Here is a 22,767-nt window from a genome sequence, read left to right as displayed (position 1 = left end):
TTGTGGGTACTTTTCCTTCCCTCTGCGGTGTTTAATCGAAGGTGGTACACGTTACCGATTGAGTAAATACAGTAGCTATCCCATTTTTGAGCAGGTTGAGGAATCTGTTTCAAGCATTGGCAATTTTAGTTTGGGTGTAGTTATTAGCATTTCCCCTCCCTACCCTTCCTCTTTTCCAATGATTTTATCAGTGTGACAGGTGCCTGCTCATGCCACATGGGGGTTCATGGATGGGTTGACAGGATTTGCCAGCCATGGGAACAGTCTCCATCAATAGTGTCCAGGAGCTCTTGGGTGTTTCTCTACAGGCCTGCACCCATCCTCCCCTTTGCGACCCAATTGTTAATTTATGCAAACGTGAACCTCATAATAATTTGTCATTACATACTAGTGTTGATAATAGGGAGCTTACGAAACGAGGACGACGACGGCTACGAGGACTTAATTTAAAAATACAAGTTAGCGTTATTCATATCACTACAAAGCTATTTCATGCCGTATCGCGTTAAAAATGTGTAATAACTGTCGAAGAATTAAACTGGTATGAGGGGGTTGGAAGCGTAGAGAGAGAACTGAAAATTCATCGTCATGTGCTAATGCACTCCACAGAACCTTGAATTTGATCATTTCACTTCGTCATTTAGGACATGACGGCAAATAAATGTACGCAAATGTAAAATGCACGTGCAGAGCGTGCAGAGCCATTGTTTTTGCTCACTAAACTTATTATTTTGTAGCGTCGTCGTTGTCGTTGGCGTCGCTGTTTCGTAAGCTCCCTAAATGGGGTCCCTTCTTCTCCTAAGGAAACTCCCAAGGGGCAAAAGGCTTACCAAGGATGGATTCAAAGAACCCTTTGATATTTGTAGATTTAACTTCCTGGCTCCAGTTCAAGAGGTGGATAATGCTATCCACTGGATAAATCACTATCCAGTGGATAGTGCAGTTGGTTTCACTATCACTATCTTATCCACTGGATAGTGATTTAGCCAGCGGATAGCTCTATCCGTATGGTTGAACAACTGGGCACTGAGCACTGATAGGCAACCCTCTAGGGGTAGTGGTCTTCTTCTATACATGTATAGAGCAACCAAAGAAAGACCTCTACATGCCCAAAAATAAGCCTCAATTCCCATATGTGTTACGGAACATAACTCAGGGCTTGAAATTAGCGAAAAAATCCAGTCGCAATTTTGCGAGAAGATACGAAAAGTTAGTCGCAATTTCGCAAAATTTAGTCGCAAAATCGTCGCGCTGCATTGTGCGGTGTAGCAAAACAAAATATGAGCCCACAATACTTGTGTTGAAAGAAACCGCTGAAAATGGCGAATGATATCGAAGGAATGGATTTGTCGGATTTGTGCACGTAACATCGCAGCGAAATTACGCTACAATTACGCTATCTTCAGATTGAAAGAAAACTCATGGCGAGAAACAAAATAGTTTTGTCATTTCTTCATTTATTTTAGTAAAAAGAGCAGCAAACTGGCAACTGCTAACCCTTTTTTTCGAAAGAGCGAAGATGAAAACAAGTCGCAAATTTGCGACTCCTCCAGATATTTTAGTCGCAAAGGGAAAAAATTCAGTCGCAAATGCGACTGTATTGGTCGCAATTTCAAGCCCTGTAACTTAAGTTGTACTTACACTCTGGTTCTTGTTAACATTTTTTTGTTCTCTGTTGTTTTGATGATCTTGTTAGGATGTTGAGACCATTTTTTGTTATTTATGTGGAATGCAAGCAATGGCTGGTCTTCCCCAGTCTGCTGTGAGGTGAGTGTCATAAGTGCAGGGCAAAGTAGAACACTGATCAAAGTATTTTCAGCATAAAATACTACTATAACAAAAAACTCATAGATTGTTTTCTTTACAAATTATTTTGAAAATGTTTTACTTAAAAAAAGACTACAGGAACAAATTTTTAAGATTCATTTTATAGCAAAACTAAAAGACTGCTTTGGCGGACCGTTTTGAGTTGCATTACTTGACTCAGCAGCAAGCCAATTCCTTAAATTTTTCCTCTGTCAAGGTGATGAGCATAACATCGTGTTGTCATGTGTTTGAAACAATTTTTTTTTCAAGGGAAGGTTCTTCCACTCCAGCAAAAAATGACTTTAATTGCATGAACTATTGTGGACATGGAATCAAGTTTGCCCTCTTTTTTTTTGGAAAGAAAGTGTTTATCCTGATAAAATAAAATAATATTTATTTATTCTCAAACTTCCTGAGCTCTGCTATCTTGAATAACTATTATGGCATGTTACAGTCGCCTTATTGTTATTATACAACTACAGCTCTTTTTATGTCAGAACAATAGAGCTTCTAACTACAACTTGTTTCAATAATAATAATTTATTCAAGATGGAGCTAAATGCAGGGGTTTCAATAACACTTGAAGTAGATGCCTGGGCTAATCAATTTAAGCGGCAGTCACTCTAGTCTTTTACAAGGGTTTTAGAGTGAATCATGGTAGTGGAGTAGCTGGGGTCGAGAGGCAAATTTCTGACAAACAGACGGCGGTATACCGCCGGTAACTGGCTTCTATTGAAACCCCTGTAAATGCATGTTTACAAGGCAGAAATTTGAAATTATAAATAAGTGATTCTGTAATATTAATTTAACATGTTTTTGAATAATTTTTAGACATTAAATTTTATTCCAAACATTAGTTACTTCCGTGACCTAATCTTGTAAGTAAAAGATGTTTCTATAAATTTTTTGATCCTGTTCTTTGATCAGTTTGTAACCATTACACAACCATTACACAATATATAAATGAAATGAAATAAAAAACACAAACTGTCTTCTCCAAATTAAAATACAATAAAAAACGTTCTCTGGCTAAAAATTTTTCAAAAAGAATATAAGCTTTCGGCTGTCGATCTACAGCCTTCCACGGATAAAACGTTGAATGTGAATTAGTGAAATATATACAGAAAAGGCGAGATAAAAATGATAAAAAGAACAGAGTAAAGGTATGAAAAATGGTGGCTATTGTTTGAAAAGAATTTTATACTGATTAGGAATCGGCTTAAAGTTATTGTCAGCATGCTTGGTAGAAGAGGTGTGCCAGGCCTCTAGAGTTTTCCTAACACGAAAAGAGCCTTTGTCTATAACTCGAGAATGGTTAAAATCAATGCGATGACCGAAAGACCACGCATGTTTCGCAATGTTTGACCCATTAGCACATGTTTTTACATTCCTAACATGTTTTTTCTCGCTACGTGGATGATAGCTTCTGCATCATCAAAAGAGATGCTGTTAATTCTTTTCATACTACACTTAATTCCATCGATCCACACATCTCATTCACTATTGAAGAGGAATCTGACCAACAGATCGCCTTCTTGGATACTTTGGTTTCTCGCAAGGATAACACGATCACTATTCATGTTTACCGCAAAGCAACTCACACGGACAGATATTTAGACCTTTCTTCTCACCACGACAAACGCCACAAGATCAGCACAGCTGAGACCCTCCTACACCGCGCAATTAAACTCCCAAGTACACCGCAAGGGAAAAATACCGAAATCAATCACGTCTTTGATGCTCTACGAGCCAACAACTATCCCTCCTTTGTTATTTCCAATATCTTAAAGCAGAAATTTTCCAAACCAACCACACATGCCATCCCTTCACCTGAAGAATTGGTTGGCATGTTTTTTAAATGGTTTACGCCTCAAGAGAACCCTAACGGTTTTGCTGTCCTTCCTTTTATCAATGGTGTTACGCAACCTCTAACAAGAATTCTTCGAAGACACGATATCCGAGTTGTAAATAAGCCCCTCAAGACTTTACAACAAGAATTCCTTTCTCCTAAATTCAGACCAGCTATTGAACACCAACCCAACGTAGTTTATAAAATACCCTGTGCCGATTGTGATTGGTGTTATATAGGTGAAACTGGCCGTTGCTTTGAAACCCGCAAGAAAGAACACGTTAGGAATGTAAAAACATGTGCTAATGGGTCATACATTTAGAAACATGTGTGGTCTTTCGGTCATCGCATTGATTTTAACCATTCTCGAGTTATAGACAAAGGCTCTTTTCGTGTTAGGAAAACTCTAGAGGCCTGGCACACCTCTTCTACCAAGCATGCTGACAATAACTTTAAGCCGATTCCTAATCAGTATAAAATTCTTTTCAAACAATAGCCACCATTTTTCATACCTTTACTCTGTTCTTTTTATCATTTTTATCTCGCCTTTTCTGTATATATTTCACTAATTCACATTCAACGTTTTATCCGTGGAAGGCTGTAGATCGACAGCCGAAAGCTTATATTCTTTTTGAAAATTTTTAGCCAGAGAACGTTTTTATTGTATTTTAATATGCCTAATCCTGGCTGCGCTTCAATTTTTAATTGTCTTCTCCAAAGAAGACATATAAGGTTTTAGCATATAATTTTTTATTTAGTTTGTTGATGAAATCTGAATAGTACTAGTACATTTGAACATACAGTACATGTAGTTGTTGTAGTAGTTGATATCATGAAGACTTTCCAGTCTTTTGTGAAACTAGTCATTTTCAGTTCTGGATTGGGGGGTGGGGCTTAAGAAATTTTTTTTTTTTTTGGGTTCTTGTTTGTGTTCACCCCTCATGCTGTCCAAAATGGTTTCGCATAATTATTAAATGACGTTAAATGGTTACCGGTACTTTAATTTCAGAACCATGTCGGAAACTGCAAGATATGTAGCAGAGGACTCCAACCATTTACTTTACATGTAAGTCAGACTGATATTTGTGAAAAGAACTTTCTGGTTATTTTTGGAGCCTAAACTTGTAGGAAACTTACTAGATTAATGTTGTACTAACCCAAATACTGTAAGTTTAGGTGTGAGAAATTCTTGAGAGTGCAGTCGTAAATGACATTATAAGCAGCTGTGGGGAGGAATGGAGATTCCATGCCAGTTAGAGTTTAACTGCTCAAACAAAGTGCAAATGAAACGCTTGAAAGAACTACTTGCGAGCAAAATTCGGGTTTATAAGGGCTTAAGATGCAAACAAACGGCTCCTTTTGGAGCCACCAATTCTAACCACTGAAAGCAGTGATCAACTACAGGTTGCAATATGTTTAATCTTTAGTTACTGAAGGTTTTCAGTTCAATTTGTGACCCCTACAAGCAAGTTTACTCTCTCTGAAAGCAGCACTTGGTCTCATGTATAAGCAGCACCTGCGATTTTTGCCCCCAAACTTAAGCAAAAAGGTGTGGCTTATACATGAATCTTTACGGTATCTTTAGATGCGCAGAACGTATGCACGATAACAATAGTAGGCACGGTCCTTAAGAAACATACATTTTAGTGGAAGCACTTTCACATTTGAGATGTTCAGCATAATAAAACAGCTTCGAGACCAAATTCAGCTCTGAGGCTTGAGAAGTTGGTTTATAATTCAGCTGATAAATCTGACAGTCTTTCTTATTCTTCCACTTGCTCAAGGCTGTTGAGTACATTGTACATTCTTCTTGTCGAACTTTGAGCAAACGAAGTTTGTTGTGTCCTGTAGGATGCATGCTACACTGTATGTATTATTTTGCGTCTATATACTGTAGAAGGATTATTGTTATGCGTCAGAGACACAGGACGCAGGACAAACTCACTGCTGGTGAATGAAGTGAAGAGATTTTGTTGATGGTGACACATGGATCCTCAGCAAAAATCTGAGTGCCCCTTTACAGGGGTTGAATCAGTTCTATGATCTAAGATTTCCTCTCCTTGTTTTGTCAATCAGGGCTGATGATCTTGCACAGTGTTGGTATGTTCTGTTATCTGGCTGCGTCTTTCTAGATGGCTGCATGTATCTGCCAGGAAGCAGGTGAAGTTTGTTGTTATAATTGTTCTTGTGTCTGTAGTTGTAATAAAGCAATCGGGTTGTTTCATTACTGTTAATGCAATTTTCATAATTCTGAGGAATTCATCTTCAAGCACTAATGGCCAAACTGCCTTTAGGCTTCCATCATCCAAACTTCCGATGCCAACCACAAAATTAATTGATGTGTGATTAACCCACCAATCAGCATCTTTGGTTCCCATGGTACATTCCTACATTTGAACTCGATGCTGATGGCTTGCGATGGAATTTGTAGGAACTTTTTACTGAAGAATTTCTAAAAACATATCATAATTGTGTTCGAACTGTGAACTAAACAAAGTTAACACTCCAGTTCACTTTCTGGAGGTATAGAGTTGATCTTCCCGGCTATGTTTGGAAATTTGATTGATGGAAGCCAAAACACAGTTTGGAGCTTAGCGCTTGAAGGTAAGATTGTGCAGAATTCTGAAAATCTCAGTAACAACTCAACAAAAGTTTCCATGGACTGTCTATTGTTTTTCCAAGTTAATTCAGTGAATGAGATACATGCTCAATTCGCTAAGGGGTTTTTTAACTTTAGGGTTATCGTAGACCTAAGAATTTTGTTTATGTTTACTTGAGGAAGCTCAAACTATAGTTACAACACTTAAAAGAAATTGTACAACCCTGTATCACTGAGCAATGTTATGGTACAATGTGAAATAACAAGTTATTATTATTGCTTAACAAAATGTGTGAAATATTATGACATAATAAGTTACCATAGCAACAGGAGATTGATCTACAAAACCCCCATAGTTTGTCTATTTTGTTTCAAAAACAAATTTGTTGGAAACACTTTGTACACTGTACCTTCACAAAGTACATGTATTGGAAGCTCTAATAAGATGGCTCTGAATCTGCCCAAGGGAATTTTTTCAATTTCACAAAGAAATCAGCTGATTTTTGTCTAGCAATAAAAATTTAATAATGGCAGTCAAATTAAGAGTTTGTTTTTGAAATACAAGTACTGTATACCTGCAGATAAGCCGTACTCTGAATTTAGCAGCTCAAATTTTGGAAAAAAGAGTTTTTTGAAAGAAATCAAAAGAAATCGAAAGTTGAGTCTTCACAAGTCTTCTTAATTCACTGTTCATACATCTGATTGCAACAGAAAATAAACCCACAATTTTAGCACTGCAATACAATGAACATCGTTTCTACATGTACCAACTTTGACAAAATATTATGATTGATCTTTTTGGGGTATTTGGTGACAGGAATTTCTTTATTCAACACATGCAGTTTTTCCATAGACTTTTTGCACTACAACAAGAACATGACTGGAACATTCTTAGCTTAGTAACCAGGCATTAGATTGGACAGGGAGATAGAGAACTGGATACTGGAAGCAGCCTTTTTCAAATGTTCCTGCAGATTCTTGCAAAAAGGTGCAGCTTATCTGCGGGTGTTATGGTATTTAATACACCTGATATTGGATTCTTTTAGGTTTTCTCAAGCCTGTTTGGCTTGAATTTGCAACTTTTTGTCAGTTTTGTTAGACTTGAAACTTGTCAAAGCAAATATTTGGCTTTTAAAATTATTTATGGTTGAATATCACTTTTTGTAGTTTTGGCAAGCAGCCACTTGGCACCAATAGAAAAAGAGGTACCGATTGCCTGGTGTTGGAATATTCAGAAATGATTGTGGTAAGAACATGTTACAATCACATACAGTATTGTTTACTTGAACCAAAAAATGTTTCTGAGGTATTTATTGGAGTGAAGGCAATGTGGGCCTGCAACCATGTGGATTATAAGCTAAAAGTAATCCTAAAACTGACTTGATTTTCTGAATGTGACGCTGATTTACAGTAATATCTTGTTCTCGTGGTTAGCTGGCTCACAGATTTATGATTTAGCAAAGACTAGAAATGGTGAAGACTTACTGAACCCAAGGTAACCTAACCCTAAACCCTCCTTAAGGTGATTCCCTTGTTTTGCAGTGCGCATCTCATACCGCGCATAACATTGTGACTTCAGAGAATGCCGCGTTTCAGGCCGGCCATCTGAAGAGAGGCAAGAATGGCCGCTTTTGCTGTTCAAGAGCTTTTAAGTGCAAGCATGTCTTTGATAACTCTTCTCGTTTAAGAAGGTGTTGTTTTGTAACATGCCCCAGTCCTTTCACAGAAAATGATCATTTTGAAGCGGAAATTGCCTATTTTCCATCCATTTATCATCGTGTTGCGAAGAAACGAGCATGGTGACCACCCATTTTTAATGGTTTTATTTACTCGTAATAGGTACACAGAAAACATATTTCCAGGAGAAAAAAAGTTGGATAGTAGTAGTTGTAATATTTACATATAAATGACATGAAACTGCATTTTGGAGACTGGCACTGAGTGCAAGGTGATGACTGTAGCAGTCAAATTTGCATGCATTAATTTTCTTTGCAAGATTGAACAATTTGAAATCACTTTCCTGGTACAGTACAGCCCAAAAATAATGCACGCGCAAGAACTTCTTTTTGCGTCCGCAAGCCGGCAACTTCTTGCGGCTTCTTGCGGCTCCTTGCGCCACAATCCTACCAGCCGCAAGAACTTCTTTGCGGTTAGAAGTTGACACCGCAAGAATTTCTTTCTGTTAAAAAGTCCTGACCGCAAGAGCTTCTTTGCGGCAACATGTCAGAAAGAAGGTGATATACAAAACTCGCAACAAGACGAAATTTTTCAGGGCAATGCACGGTCGAATCTCGGGAGTTATACGTATCATATGTAAACAAACGTCACAATGATGTTGATTTTTTACTACGTTTGCACGAAGACTAGTCGCATGATAGCAATCAGAATAAATATCAGACAAAACCCTTTTGCTACCCAAAAATGCCAGTCAAAGAAATGTTTATCAAGGTACACTGTAGTGATGAGAATGGCTTTCCACGCAAACCGTTTGTAGGACTGTCGCCGCGAATGTAGAGGAATTCATTGTTGTGAAATTCACATAAATGTGAAGCTAGAATTGATTCCTGTCGGAATCTTTGAAATTTCCTCTGCATTCCTGTTTAAATATCTCAAGGAAAATGCAGTGAAAGCAGACTCACAAGACTGAATTTTTGAAGCTCGCCATTTTCATTGCTGTCTGCTCCCGAGCACGTGGCTTTATTTCACGATCGTCACCTAAAACCAGAAATGTGATTGTTCGCGTTCACTGAGAAAAAAATAAAATAAGCATGAATCAAGTTTGATGTGCCCTGGAGTCCCACAGAGGCAGATTCTCTAGGGCAATTTGATGGGGAACTTGTTTTGTTTTGACGTCTTCTGTATCCATTTCAACAAAGCCAAAAGAAAACAAGTACGCCACGGCGAATTACGTGACAAAAGCGTGACCAACTTGTTTTCAGCGTATAAATGGTTGTTATGCAAATTGCAGGAACACAATTATTGTTATTGCTCGTCTTTTCCTGGTGATGTGCATTCTCTTTGAAAAATAATGATATCAAACAGGAATGAAACAAGCAAATTTCAAAGCGGCCTTATTGAATCTTTGCATTTATGTGCATTTCACATTTTGAAACATTCACTCTCCTCACTTTCGAATGCTTTGAAACATTCACGTTAACCGGTCTTTCTTTTAAGTGAGTGCGTAAAATACGGCCTGCGATAAATTGGGATAACCAAACATAGAGTTCTGATCTCATGGCCATCGAATGTTTCCCAATAGGAGGAAACATACCATTATATCCCTTCCTTTTGTAAGCGATTTATGTTTTGGAAAACATAATCCGTAATCACCTCAGACAAGCAACACCGACTACTCTTGCGGTTGAACCCGCTAACTTCTTGCGCTTTTTGCGTGTTGCGGTTAAGTTCGTAACTTCTTGCGGCTTCTTGCGGCAAGCTTTTTATCTTCTTGCGCTTTGAATGTTCTTGCGGATAAACCGCAATTTAACTTCTTTTGACCGCTTGCGTGTTCTTGCGCCACTTCTTGCACGTGCATTATTTTTGGGCTGTACTGTACTTAAAAAGTTATAGCCTAGACAAAGAAGTAGGTTCGAGTGTTCAGTAATATTCAGTAGCTTTTGCTACATAACAACAGTATTTCCGATTGATCTAGTTTTGAACGCTTCCTGCGTAATTGGGTAAAAAACACTTAGAATAAAGGGCATACAGGGTGAAAACAAGCACAGTGACCCCTTCTTTTTATTGCATTTTTTTAAATGTCCTGTGTATGAATATCAATTGTGCCAAGTTTGAAAAAAGTCTGGATAGTATGTCATTTTCAAGGGAATTACTTTAAGCTAAGTAAAGACTTCATTGTGAAAATCCAAGCATATTAATAAAAATGATTTAACTCATTGACTCCCAGGGTTTCTCTGTTGCCGAGTAAAAGCGTCTGGTGTTAGACAGAGTAAAATACTAAGTTTGGCCAGTTTAAGCCAGTTTTGGTGTCAAAGGGTTAATGTGCCAGGCACATATGGCTCACAGATTGTCGTTATACCATGTATTGGGTATTGGGAGGTAGATTGGGTCAGTGTTAAGAGTAGTGCACTAGCAGGTGCTTGTATGGGGCTTAAGTCCAATTCTCGTGTCACTGGATTTGAACTAGCCGAAGTTTTTACTGTTCCTATGCAATCACTGATTGTCTTTACTGATTTTTGTTAATTCCGTTATTGCAAAGATTTAGCTCCTTATCAAACTGTGACTTAAATTGTATAAATTTGCTTTCTTGACAGATTGACTTTCCAAGCACAGATTTGTTCCAGCCATTTCAACGACACTCCTATTCCAAGAATGATCTTGAGCGTCTCCTTGCTCTGGAAACAGAGGATTACAGGATAGGAGGGCCAATACCTGATGATGAACAGGTTAGGTGTCAACTGTTGGTTATCATTTTTTGGAATACAATCTTTTCCCAGAACATGTGCAAAATGTCATTTTCCATTCGTGGTTAGAAAAAATTTCTTGATATGAAATGTGGCTAAATTACTTTATTTAGGCAAAGTTAACCTTGAGACAGGGCTTGCTAGGCAGCGTTCATTGCCCAGGCTCATATGGTTATGTGGGGTGGCCGCTAGTCTCCAGGGGCATGTATATGTGATTGCATATATTAGCTCTGCTTTCTTGCTTGCTTGATCTTTGCGGATCATTTGCATTCATTGCCTGCAATAGCTACACTGTATTTGTTCCTGCTCCCATCCCTCCCTACCTTTGATGGTAAGTATGAGTTTCTGTCAGTATTCCACTGAACTCATTTCAGTGTGACGCTGCCTGGTGGTTGACGCTCGCATGGTTGCCATGATTACCTTCAGTGCAATGCTGCCAGTTGCACTCTAGGCCTTTCCACCTTTTAGGCACCAGCACTCGAGCTCATCTTGTTGATGAGTTTAATTCCTTTTGATTCTGTACTCACTATATTATATGGTTGATTATGCATCTTTTTGGCTTAAAAATAATCATTTTCCTGGTAGGAAAGTTTTTGGTGTTGTGTGTCGGTTGCGGATTAATTCAAACCAAATGTATGGCTGTCTGCAAGGCAACAGTGACCATTGTGTAACATGTTATCTTGGGGGTGGTGTGGGAGGTGGTTGTGGAACTGTTTCGATTGTCTATGAATCCAGAAAGAACTTTTTGTGTGTTTGGTGTCTGCATGAAAATTTATATTTGGTTGTATGAGGTGACTCAAAAAGCTATAAGTTAAAGCCCTTTGGACCAGCCTCAAGTTGTTGATGAAAATGGAGCCCAGTTCTTTCTTTGATGTTTTTACAGGCAACAGGGATTGACATTAATGGAAATATCCTATTTTGTTCTTCACATTTCAAGAAAACAGCTGCAACACTTAATGCTGACATACACCTGTATCACACAACTGGTGCATACAATGCAAAAACAATCCAATAATAATATTAAGTTATTCATGCATGATCACAGCAAAAATTAAGAGAAAATTTTATCTTAAAGAAATAATTATTGCCTGCTCTTCCTAACACATTATTTTTGTTATTTTTGGTATTCTCTTGATGGTCAACTCTTATCCTCAGTGCGTCTCTTCTTTGCTCTCTCTGGAGCAAGAGAGAAAAAACCCTGGAAACAAGTTCCTTTGTAGTTGATTATGGGAATTGGAAGAGTGTATTTTCGGTCATAAACTTAGCGATGCTCTGAATGTCTATAGGAGCCAGCTGCCGAAAATTTGAACAGCCTCCAGGACAAAGGTTTTGGAATTTTCTTAACCCATTGACACCTGGGGGTTCCCCTTTGACGAGTAAAATCGTGTGGCATTAGAGTAAAATACAAAGTCTGGCTGGTTTAGGCCAGTTTAGGCATCAAAGGGTTAAGGTTCACTGTACAAATAACATTTCACATTGAATTCACAGTTGCCTATGGAACTTCAGCATGTAAAGGAGATAATTTTGAGAAGTGATCAACAGTTGAAAAGAAGTGCATCAGTGGAAGGGTCACACTCTGGCAATAACCTAGAGTTGGATCTGACAGGCCTGGTAGAAAGTATTGGTGAGAGATACAGTTTTGTGGAACAAATTATGTCTTAGCAGGGCTTGAAATTGCGACTCACTGGTCGCCAATGCGACCAAAAATTGAGTGCTGGTGACTAGATTTTCAGAACTGGTCACCAGCTGGTGAGCCACATTTCGTCTGATAACCCAGGATAAACAGTAGACAACTTTTGTATTTGAATCTTTATATGATGAAATCGTTTGCAACTGGTAGCTAGAACTTGACTCACTTTTCTTTTCCCACTAAAGTAATGTGTAAATACTACAAGAAAATTGGTTTCTCACATTGTTAATTATAAATAGCACAAATGTACTTCGAGCACGGCGTTTACTAGGCGCCATATTGTTTCAGCGACTTCATGGGATCGTGGGCGCACGTAAACACAGTGTGCTTCTTTACGTGAATTTTGTGCCCGGAAGACAAAGATTCGGCAAGAATTGTTCATTGAAAATTTAAATCCATCGTCAGTTGTGAATGCTGAAAATGTAGATTTAGCCATGTTACCGAAGGACCTCCTCGGAACTAGCTTGATATTGATAATATATTGATAATGAACCTGGAAATGTAAAAATTTGCATGGAACCTTCAAAAAGCAACCAGTACCCTGTTAAGTGGTTTGGAGTTTGTCCCCTCTGTTAGAAAGCGAACACCTGCAAAATTGACTGCGCAAGGTGATTAATAAATGGAGATAAATATCGGTAGAAAAGTGCATGTACGTTAAGAAACCAAGTTCCTCTGATTTTGGTTGGAGACTGGTACGAGCATAGTGGTTGTGTTGGGGCTAGTATTGCGTTTACTGGTGATAAAGGTTAGTTGCTTGCCACGCAAGCTGTTGGAGAATGAAGATCTACGTTTTGAAGGGGTGAAAAAAAGGATAAAGGACCCATGTTTGCCTTGCTATGGAAAACACGGACTGTGCTTTGCTCCATTTCTAATAACCTTAAAGAACACCATCACCAAACTAAAAGACAAAGCCGAAAACAACAATGGCCTTAGAGATATTTCTCGTGCTGATTTTTTTTTTTTTGTGCTATTTAATAATGCACAAGTTGGCGACCAAAATTTATGATCTGGCGACCAAATTTTCCCCATTAGTTGCCAGCTGGCACCTGAGCAAAAAAGTTAATTTCAAGCCCTGCTTAGGTTTGGAGTATAGCTGGGCGATGCAACTGCTTGAGTTACAGATGCTGTTACATTAAAGTTGATTTCTGTCAAAATGGAAGTCACATGCTAATTACATCAATGGTTGACATTGACATTAATGCTATATATGTCTGCTATTGGAATTAAGAATGTACCGTAGTTATTCGGTTATAACGCGCACGGTTTTTTTCAAGAAAAATCTGTCTTTGGGTGGCAAGTTAGTGCTAAAATTGAGGTGCGTCTTATAGCCAAGTATTTTCGCGCAACAAAATCTTAAGATCACAATTTGAGAAGAACTTGCAGTTTAAACAACACAAGAAAAGGACACTAGTTGTCTATTAAAAAAGAATAGTACTTTTAGAGACCTTTAGAACACACGGAAATTTGCATACGTCCTTAAGAGCACGTGCTCAGTAACGTGATACCCATGACGACAATACAATTGTTCGAACCTTGTTTCGAATATTCCAAGAATCGAGTTTTTCGCTCGTATGAAAGTTTCTTCTCTGAACAAACAGGGCCGAGATAAAACATACTTTCTTTGTTTATCCAGCCTTTCTTGTGCACTGAAATTTGCATCCTTGGTGGCGTGTTGATATTCAGCTGTCGAACACCTTTGAATGACTTCCCGTGGGAGTTTTTGGCTGTTCGCTTTTGCTTGAAGTCTGAAGTCTGAACTCTGACTATTTGTTAAGTCAGAAGGTTCAAATAAACGTGTATGTGTTGTATGTTTATCATTTCAGGTGTGAACTTTTAGCTTTTGTTTTTACGTATATAATTCAATGCGTGCCTTTTTCACTCTGTTTACATTAACAAAAAGAGTTCGCATGCCAATTGTGTAAGATAATAGTTCTCAAATTCATCACATCCTTTTGATAACTCTCAATTTTTTGGTGCGTCTTATAATCGAGTGTTTTCACGTAACTTTCAGTTTGAGAACTTAGCTTGATTAAATTGCTAAGTCTGGGGTGCGTCTTATAACCAAGTGCGCCTTATAACCGAATAACTACGGTAGCTCAAATGCTAGTATTCTCTTGGACACCTAGGGTTTTCGTATGGCTACACAGTACTCAGTTACAGTATGTGGTGTAGGGGAATGCCATTGCCCAGTATACATGTAGCCGTTTAGCGATAAAATTTAATAAATATATTTATTATTCTACTATTACGTCATTTTACCATATTTGGTCAAGAGAACGCGCAAAATATGAGACGGTATTACACTGTAGAACAGAGCAAATACAAACGGAACTGGAGTTTTCGATGAACGAAATTGTTTTCAACACGATACAAAGCCCGAGAATTTAGCTTGTCATCGCTTGTCTCTCGTCGTTTCGTTTCTACAATCAAATAAAGGACATTTGGCTGGCTTTCTGTGCCGTTTACATCATTCGCAAGCGCCCTGAAGGACAGATGATGCATTTTTTTAGAAACACTCTTACCAAATAAAATTGAAGCAAAATAACACCTTTTTGTGTAGTGGATTAATAAATCTCTTATTCGATGGTTTAACATATAATACTCTCGGACATTTTGCTCATTGCTGGTATTCAGGCGTGTAGCGTCCTATACGCAAGTACGCACGTGTGTACTTGAAGTCACCAGAAAATTTTGAAGTTTTATACGAATTGTTTCTATTTTTAACTTTTACTTGTGCGCAACCAAGATTTCCTTATGAAAACACCACTTTGATTAAATTCTAAAAACTAAAATAAAAGCTATACCATGTTCTCACTTAGTTTTGCATTGTACTTTTTTTACACTAAACAATGCAGTGTTGTTTGGTCAGCGTGCAACAAAAAGGCGAAGTTGCAAAGGAGCGACGTTCCAAGAACGTTCTTGACGAAGGAGCGACGTTCCAAGAACGTTGTTGGCAATTCCAGTCATGCTAGCACAACCAAAACAATGTTTTGTTTGTGCCAAGTTTGCTCAAAATAAGGGCAAGACGCTTTGTACTTTTCTTGTATTCACACAACTACATGTACTTCGAACAAGAAATAAAGAACGCAGTATTTTTCGCTTAGTTTACTTAGGTTTCTAGATCATAGGTACTTGTGCGTACTTGAAAAAATGACCATGCTACGCACCTGGTATTTGCTGGCAACTCGCAAAATATCTGCGTGTATTATATATTAAACCATCGAACAAGATGTGTGTATACCCATTGTCAATGTCATTTATTTTGCTACAGTTGATTCTGATGAGGAAGATGAAGAGGAAGAATCCCACTCGTCCCGAGAGGTAAAAATATTCCATACTTTAAGATACATGGTGCATTTTTTAAAACGTTTTTTTGTCTACCAAGTGCATGGCTAAGTACATTGTAAGGGTACATCTAGTTTCTTCCACTCCAACATGGTAGAAGCTCCCATGGATTGCAATTCAGACATGAAACTGGGTAGAGCATAAGCAAGACAAGCACGCTCACACTGTGGAACAATTGAAGGTGGAGGCAGAGAAGGAAGGGGAAAAGAGTACAGCCATCAGTGTTAATGCCATAACACTATGCCCAAACCCAAATATTTGGTTTCTTGTTAGGATAATGTGCAATCAAGCAAAAAAAGGATTAGGGCTCCTCCCAGGCCCTGGTGGGGGGCGCCCCGCCCACCAGGGCCTGGGAAGAGACGGCTGGAATTTCAGACTACTCGTGCGATCTGCCACCTTAGCAAGTGCCCGAATGGTGATTGGCTCAGCATAATTGGCTTTCAAGTTGGGGGTGGAGTTATTCAGCGGACCGTGAACTGCACCTGAAATCTTTAAGCTCAATTTTCTGGGGCTTAATTTTGACGCCAAGAACAACCTGTCCCAACAGTTATTGCTTCCAAATTTTCAGTTCTGGTAGATGATTGTACTACCCCAAATACAGTGTGAGGAATTTTTCATTTGTCTTGGAAGACTGATTTTATAGCACTTTTTCTGCCTGAATTAAGTATGAGAGGAGAGTTTTGACTTCGGTGCGTGATATTTCCTTCAATTGGTAGCATATCAAAAATTCCTCTCATGGTATTAGAGTGCATTCATGTGTGACTAAGTGCAGTTGTTTTTGCAATAAAGTGAAGGAGCAGGAGCTTCAGTCTGCAGGAGACTCTTCAGTTTGAGGCCTCAAAACTGAAAGGCAATATTAACTACCAAAAAACTAAAACTTTATTCAAATAATTCAATCTATTAATTTTAAAACCTCATTTTCCTTTACCAAGACCTTAAAGTTGCATTCAAGTGTATTATCCCTGCATTGACAAATGCAAGGAAGTTACAATAGGCAGTATCAATAATTTCTTAAAGTAAGGTTCTGATTATTGATTAGGTGGCTTTCATTATCCAATGGCAAAGGTACATGTACATGTAATGCCATGCTTTTTAGAAACACTTTACTGGTTTGCTCAGTATGTTTAAGCATCTGACTACAACATGGAAGTTGCGTGCTTGAAACCAGGCTGGACCAACACTCAGGTGACAAGGTGGACTTCCAAGGCTTCTAGAAGAAGGACTTAAAATAAACTGGAATGTTGAAAACCCAAACATACCATTGTCAAAGATTAGCACATGGATTTCACAGTGTTGTGGCCTGTTCTTGTATAGGGAATGCTACCAGTTGGAGCTGTGGTCTTTTGTGTCACCACCACCACCTTGGTGGTGAAATGAGTTATGATCTCGGATATTGCGTTTCTAGCTTTCTGATTGGTTCACTAAATCTCTGTCATCAGCTCATATACACCTTATTCTAAAATGGTCACCATTTAAATATTCTTTTGTTTTTATTCAAATTAGCCCTTGATGCCTTGTTCTTAAGCTTAAAATTCAAAAGAATATTTTATCTTGAACGAGGCAACAAGGGTCAATTTGTATGCGCATAAATCAGTAGCCATTTTGGAATAAGGTGTATACGGTATGACCTAATTTGAAAATTTGTAAAAGTGTTGCCAAGCTGGAAACTGATTGGCTTTAACAAGACTAGTGTGCAAGCATTCAGAATGTAATGCAGCACATTATTTTAATAAAACAATTATTCCACTTGAGCCTGTTGGATATGAGACTGGTTATAGCCAGCTTGGCGCTACTATATCATATCCGATGCACGCTCATGGAATAATAATATACTATTGTTACATAAACTTACTGATTAACTCAAAGATTGTTAAAAACCCTGCAATTATTTAGAACTTTATCCATAATATTCGCTTAGTAAAAATGACTAGTATTTTCAAGGCTAAAAATTCTTTAAAAAGTAAAAAGAAACCGAACGTTTTCGGCGTTAAGCCATCTTCAGGGTAGTTTGACCGTCTGCGTAATTGTGTACTTACAATGTCTGTCAGGTAATTCCCGATGGGAAGAGTTTCGCTATGTAGCAATGAATGTGTTTGTTTAGGACAGGTTTCCATTTTTGGATCATTTGGCCTTCAAAAATTCTGCGTTTGTGAAAGGATTGCTCCGTGCAGAGTATACACCAGCTAAAAGAATGTGAAGAATTTTCCCGTAGGTGACGGGCAGGTTCAGAGTTTCTTTTTACTTTTTAAAGAATTTTTAGCATTGTAAATACTAGTCATTAATTTTTTAGAACTTTGTATTTGAAAATACTATTTTCTGTATTTTCCAGTCTTTGATGGTTCGTGATGTAGTGCGAGATTGTCTTGAGAAGGAACCAAGTGATCGCACTGAAAGTGACATACGTAAGTTTACAGCCATTGACTAAACTTTTGAGGACCCCTCAAAATACAGGGCCTCAAACTCCAGGGCCATTACTAGATGATCTTTAGATTGGAATGCATGTATGTGTTTTCTGTGCTGTTGAAAAGATAGTAATGTGAAGCATGCATTGTTTTGTGTCACTTTTGGACCCTGGGACGTGGTTGTCGCTCAAGTAGTGCCCTTTCATTTCATTAAGTGGGAGAGGTGCCAACCTCTGGAGATCTAAAATTTGGAGATTTTTTTCACGCGGGTCTCCCCAACCCCTCGCTTCTTCCCACGATCAACCAACCCACTCCACCTCCCTCTAAAAAAGGCACCCACCCGTCCCCTTGCAGCTCCTTCAGAATACAAGAATAATCTACTGCCATTGCCAATCTTGAACGGAAAGTTTTCGGGAAAACAGGGCACTTATGTCGAGAATTTTTATTAGTTAAACTGATCTCCCATCAAATAATCGGTGATATGGCCTTGATAAAAAAGGAGATAAAGAAAGCCATTTTGTTTAGTGTTATCAACATATGTTTGAAAAACTCAGAGATGAAAAATGCATTTTGAAACGATGAAAGGAGTTTAAAAAAATCGAATTATTTTGAACTTGGGGATGCAATTTGACATTGGAGCAAAGTCTTTAAAAGTTTCAGAGTCGTTTTTATCCAGGAGATTTGATGACCCGCACGGGAGACCAGGAGACTTGGTTCGTATCCGGGAGACTCCTGGATAATCGGGGAGAGTTGGCATGTATGAAGTGCTTAGCAAACAGGACTCTTAAACCTCATGATCAAGGTTGCAAGAAACCTTGCTCTACTGAACTGATGACACTCCTTAGGGTAATCTTGCAGGTGCTCCTAGAAATACATGTACGCCATGATAAGATTCCTGCTTGGTAATTTCAATTTCTTGTTGTCGCGGCCAACCCTTAATGTTGCATGGTATTCTAAAGTGTACCTCTGACTCCACTTCTTGAGGGGACAAAAGCAGCAATGGTTACCTCAATCAAAATAACCATGTGCAATGTGAAAGCTGAATCAGCCAGAACTCTTCCACTTTTTGAAGAATCTGGGTAATGATCTGACTAAAAGAGCGAATCCAAGTCGCCTGCTGTTACAAGTAGCCAATGCAGCTAAATTTTCTTAACTTTTTTGCAGAGGCATTACTGGATTTTATGCAACATTTACCGGTGAGTTTATTTTTGTTTCAGATTATTTTTCTCCTTTCATTGAACGCTTTGTCAATATCACACTGCAGTAACCGCAATCTGACAAAATATTAATGTATTCATACTGTTATTGTATTTAAAAAGAGGTACCTGTCACAATTATTATTGAAAGCTGATCATTTTTAAAATGGGTGTTTACACTTATAATGCTTTTGAGAAGCATTATTGGAAACGGAAGCTTATACCTTAAAGGGAAACTAAAGGCATAAAAATAAGCATTTTTTATTTACACTTTAGACCATGCACAATAATGTTTTCAACTTTTTTTCTGGCATATCCGTCGTTTTTCTACCTAAATAATGTTTTTTATTCCGATTTTGGGCCATCAACATTGCGGCTCAGAATGGAGGAGTCAGCGGTGATTTTTGCAGCGTATGACGTATGATTTAAGGAAGACATGCGAGAGCGCCCCATATAGAAGTAGTGTTTTTGACTGATGTTTGTCGTGAATATTGAGTCCGCGAAGAAACAGCACTTGTTTCTCTTGATTACGAAATCTCTCTTCCCCATATCTTACGTCACAGCAGGGTGCTGATTTAGTTTTTGAGCCCGCACTGAAAAGGCGGAAACAGCGGTAAAAGCCCAACTTCGAACGTAATTTCCTCGCAAAAAACAGAAAACCAGTAGAAATAACCCCACACAACTTTATTTATGTTAGGCTTTCCAAAAACAATGTTGGAAAAATTGCTGATTTTGACATTCAGTTCTGTGCTGCTTAACCTAATCTTCCCGATGAAACATACCAGTCATGAAGTAAATTGAAAACGTTGACCAGCTACCAGCGATTTCTAGCCTTTGTTTGTTAAAACGTACCCACTGGAGAAGTGTGTTTTTGTAACCAAAACAATAATTGCTGTCTTTTCTCTTTTGATGCCCATGCAGGCTTTTGCAAATATGACCATGAATGTGCGGCAGGAATTATGTGCTGTGATGGTGTTTGCTGTTGTCGACAAAGCAGGCTCGACAGTGATGGCAAACAAAGAAGAGGTTTGTCATGTTTCATTAAAGAATTGGGTATCAATTATTTTGATGGTGTAAAGTGACCATCGTACAGAGCCTTGGCAGTTCATCACGTGCCAGCTCAAGTCTAAGTCGTTTGGGCGTGGCTCTTTGCATCGGAAATCGCACGGTCTCGAATACAATTCCGAATCAACTAGTGATATTTTGAAAGCGCTCGAAATTGGACCATCCTGTAGACCATTCCAATTTCTGAAGTTTCAAAACATAACGAGTGTCAGTTAAATAAATTGCGTGAGAAGGAGCGTGGCTTTTTTATAATACACGCAACAGATTTTCTCATTTGAATTAACTGATTAGAGGGTAAAGTGAAGTGCTAGTTTTCTACCTCATATGAACCATGTGAGCGTTAGCCCAACTAATGGAAATGGGCCAACACAAGGACATTCGCTGGAAGAATTTTTTTAAAGTAAATGAACTGCGTTCAGTAATAAAAAGTTTTCAGTCAGCTACATGTATGAAACACTTTTGTCTTGGTATGAGTACTTGTTTCGTTTTGTTTTAGAGTTTGCTCGTCGTTTAAAATGTGCAGTTTTGACTTTGCTGCTCGTAGTTGTTATTGTAACTTAATTGGGACTTTAAAAGTACAATTTTTGGGGGGGAAAAAACTGAGCTGCTTTCGTTCAGTCAGAATCGACTGATTTTGTGTTTTGCTTTTGTTAAACGTGAAAATATGCCTTGAGAAACCTCTTATAAAAACTCGTGCATGTAACAAACCTTTCAAAACACTGTGCAACCTTAGAAATCATTTAGTCTGCCCAGCTGGAGGACTTTTGAAGAGCATTAAGGCTCGATTTTAAAGATTTGATCTTTTCAACCTAACATTTCAGCTGGACTCCTGGTGTGTCATTCTTAATGGCTCAGTTGAAATTCTTGTTGATGGAGCGGAACCCGTAACCCTTCATCTTGGAGACAGCTTTGGAGTGGAACCCACTCTGAAAAAGATGTATCACAATGGCGTCATGAAGACCCGCGTCGACGATTGCCAGGTAACGATTTTTATTTGATTGTAGTTTTTTTTTTAACGGCGTTTTGTGGAGATTGGAGGTTAGGCAGGGAGTCAGGATGATTTAGCGGTTATTAACCGCGCCTCCTACCTCTGTGACCCGGGTTCAACTCTGGCCTCGGGTCGTACGTGGGCTGATTTTAAGTCAATCTCAATCGCCTGATTCCGAGGACTTTTCTCCGGCTATCCCGGTTTTCCCGTTCTTCGTCCCTCATAAAATCGACTCTCAGTCAATTACATCTGGCTGCGGGCGGATACCCACTATGGGGATAACCTCTGGTATCCTCTCCCTTTCATTGAATTAAATGAATAATTGCTATTATTATTATTATTATTATTATTATTATTATTATTATTATTATTATTATTATTATTGAAAAAAAGAAAAAAGAATAAAGTTGCTATTATTATTTGAATTTAGCCATGTAGGCACGTAGCTGCGTAGCCACATTTGCGCGTTTGCGCATAACAGAGTAGCCAAGTAGACACAGTGTTTTGGAGTGGCCGGGTATTCTACAGTTAAGCCGCTGCGCGTTTCAAGAATCTTGGGTGGTTTCGTGGTACACGAAATTTGGGATCTGCGATTACGGTCCGCAATGTATTTCAAGCGAATGTTTGCCTTAAGTTAGAATTATCACCGTTGTCAAATACATGCTTCAGTAAACCATGTACACAAAACCCACGATGATCATCTCAGCTTTCAAATCATTTTCTTATCAAAAAAAATTGAGTGGAGTAGCTCTAAGCTACATTAAACTGAGAAATATGTTTCAGTATTGTAAACCAGCAACATTACTGCGTTCATTGACGAAGAATCTCGTTAAAACCTCACGTGCACATTGCAGACTATGCTGCTATTGTTGAATTACACATATTTTAAGTGCTCTAATTCAGTAGTCTCTACTATAATGTGCCCTTCTCCATATTCTATATTCTTTCCGAAAACGAATATATCTTATAAGTAATAAGATACTTGTAATCCCTATTGAAATGTGTCACTTAATCACTGAGAGAATCTAACAAAAAAAAGTCTGCAGGAGATTCATCACACTGCACCGAAATCTCAGGAATTCTCTGCATGAAGTAATCAGGCCCTGCGAGATATGAACCAGTGTTAAAGGTCACATCAGGACTTAGTTCTTCTTTAACGAAGCTTTCACATATTTTGATTTTTATATTTCTAATTTTTGGGAAAGAACTTCCAAATAGTGTAACTGGGTTTCTGTCTGTATCAGAATGAGGTAATGTACAGCTCCGTTAGGGTATATGGAAGCTTAGAGTCACGCATAGAAATAAACTTGTACTTTCAACTTACGTTTACACGCTACCATTAGGCTTGAATGCTCAGTTGATAGTGAAGTGTATGGCGCATTCAATTGATTGTGGGTTCAAGTCTC

At 38.4% G+C, this 22,767-nt stretch overlaps 1 protein-coding gene across 1 annotated transcript in view; it reads left to right on the top strand.

Moving 5' to 3' along the window:
- Window positions 1-22,767, top strand: part of LOC138019040 (rap guanine nucleotide exchange factor 6-like) — a 93,003-nt gene that overhangs the window by 2,499 nt on the left and 67,737 nt on the right. Inside the window, exons 2-12 of the mRNA XM_068865701.1 lie at window positions 1,697-1,767; window positions 4,665-4,721; window positions 5,732-5,815; window positions 7,422-7,500; window positions 10,526-10,657; window positions 12,164-12,299; window positions 15,637-15,686; window positions 18,040-18,112; window positions 19,277-19,308; window positions 20,230-20,334; window positions 21,195-21,353. Coding sequence (XP_068721802.1) covers window positions 1,697-1,767; window positions 4,665-4,721; window positions 5,732-5,815; window positions 7,422-7,500; window positions 10,526-10,657; window positions 12,164-12,299; window positions 15,637-15,686; window positions 18,040-18,112; window positions 19,277-19,308; window positions 20,230-20,334; window positions 21,195-21,353 — 978 coding nt within the window. The remainder of the gene's footprint in view (window positions 1-1,696; window positions 1,768-4,664; window positions 4,722-5,731; window positions 5,816-7,421; window positions 7,501-10,525; window positions 10,658-12,163; window positions 12,300-15,636; window positions 15,687-18,039; window positions 18,113-19,276; window positions 19,309-20,229; window positions 20,335-21,194; window positions 21,354-22,767) is intronic.

Source organism: Montipora capricornis, chromosome 10 (assembly GCF_036669925.1).
Source record: "Montipora capricornis isolate CH-2021 chromosome 10, ASM3666992v2, whole genome shotgun sequence".
NCBI lineage: Eukaryota > Metazoa > Cnidaria > Anthozoa > Scleractinia > Acroporidae > Montipora > Montipora capricornis.
The sequence above is the reverse complement of the archived record's forward strand: the minus strand, read 5'-3'. Positions and strand labels throughout refer to the sequence as shown.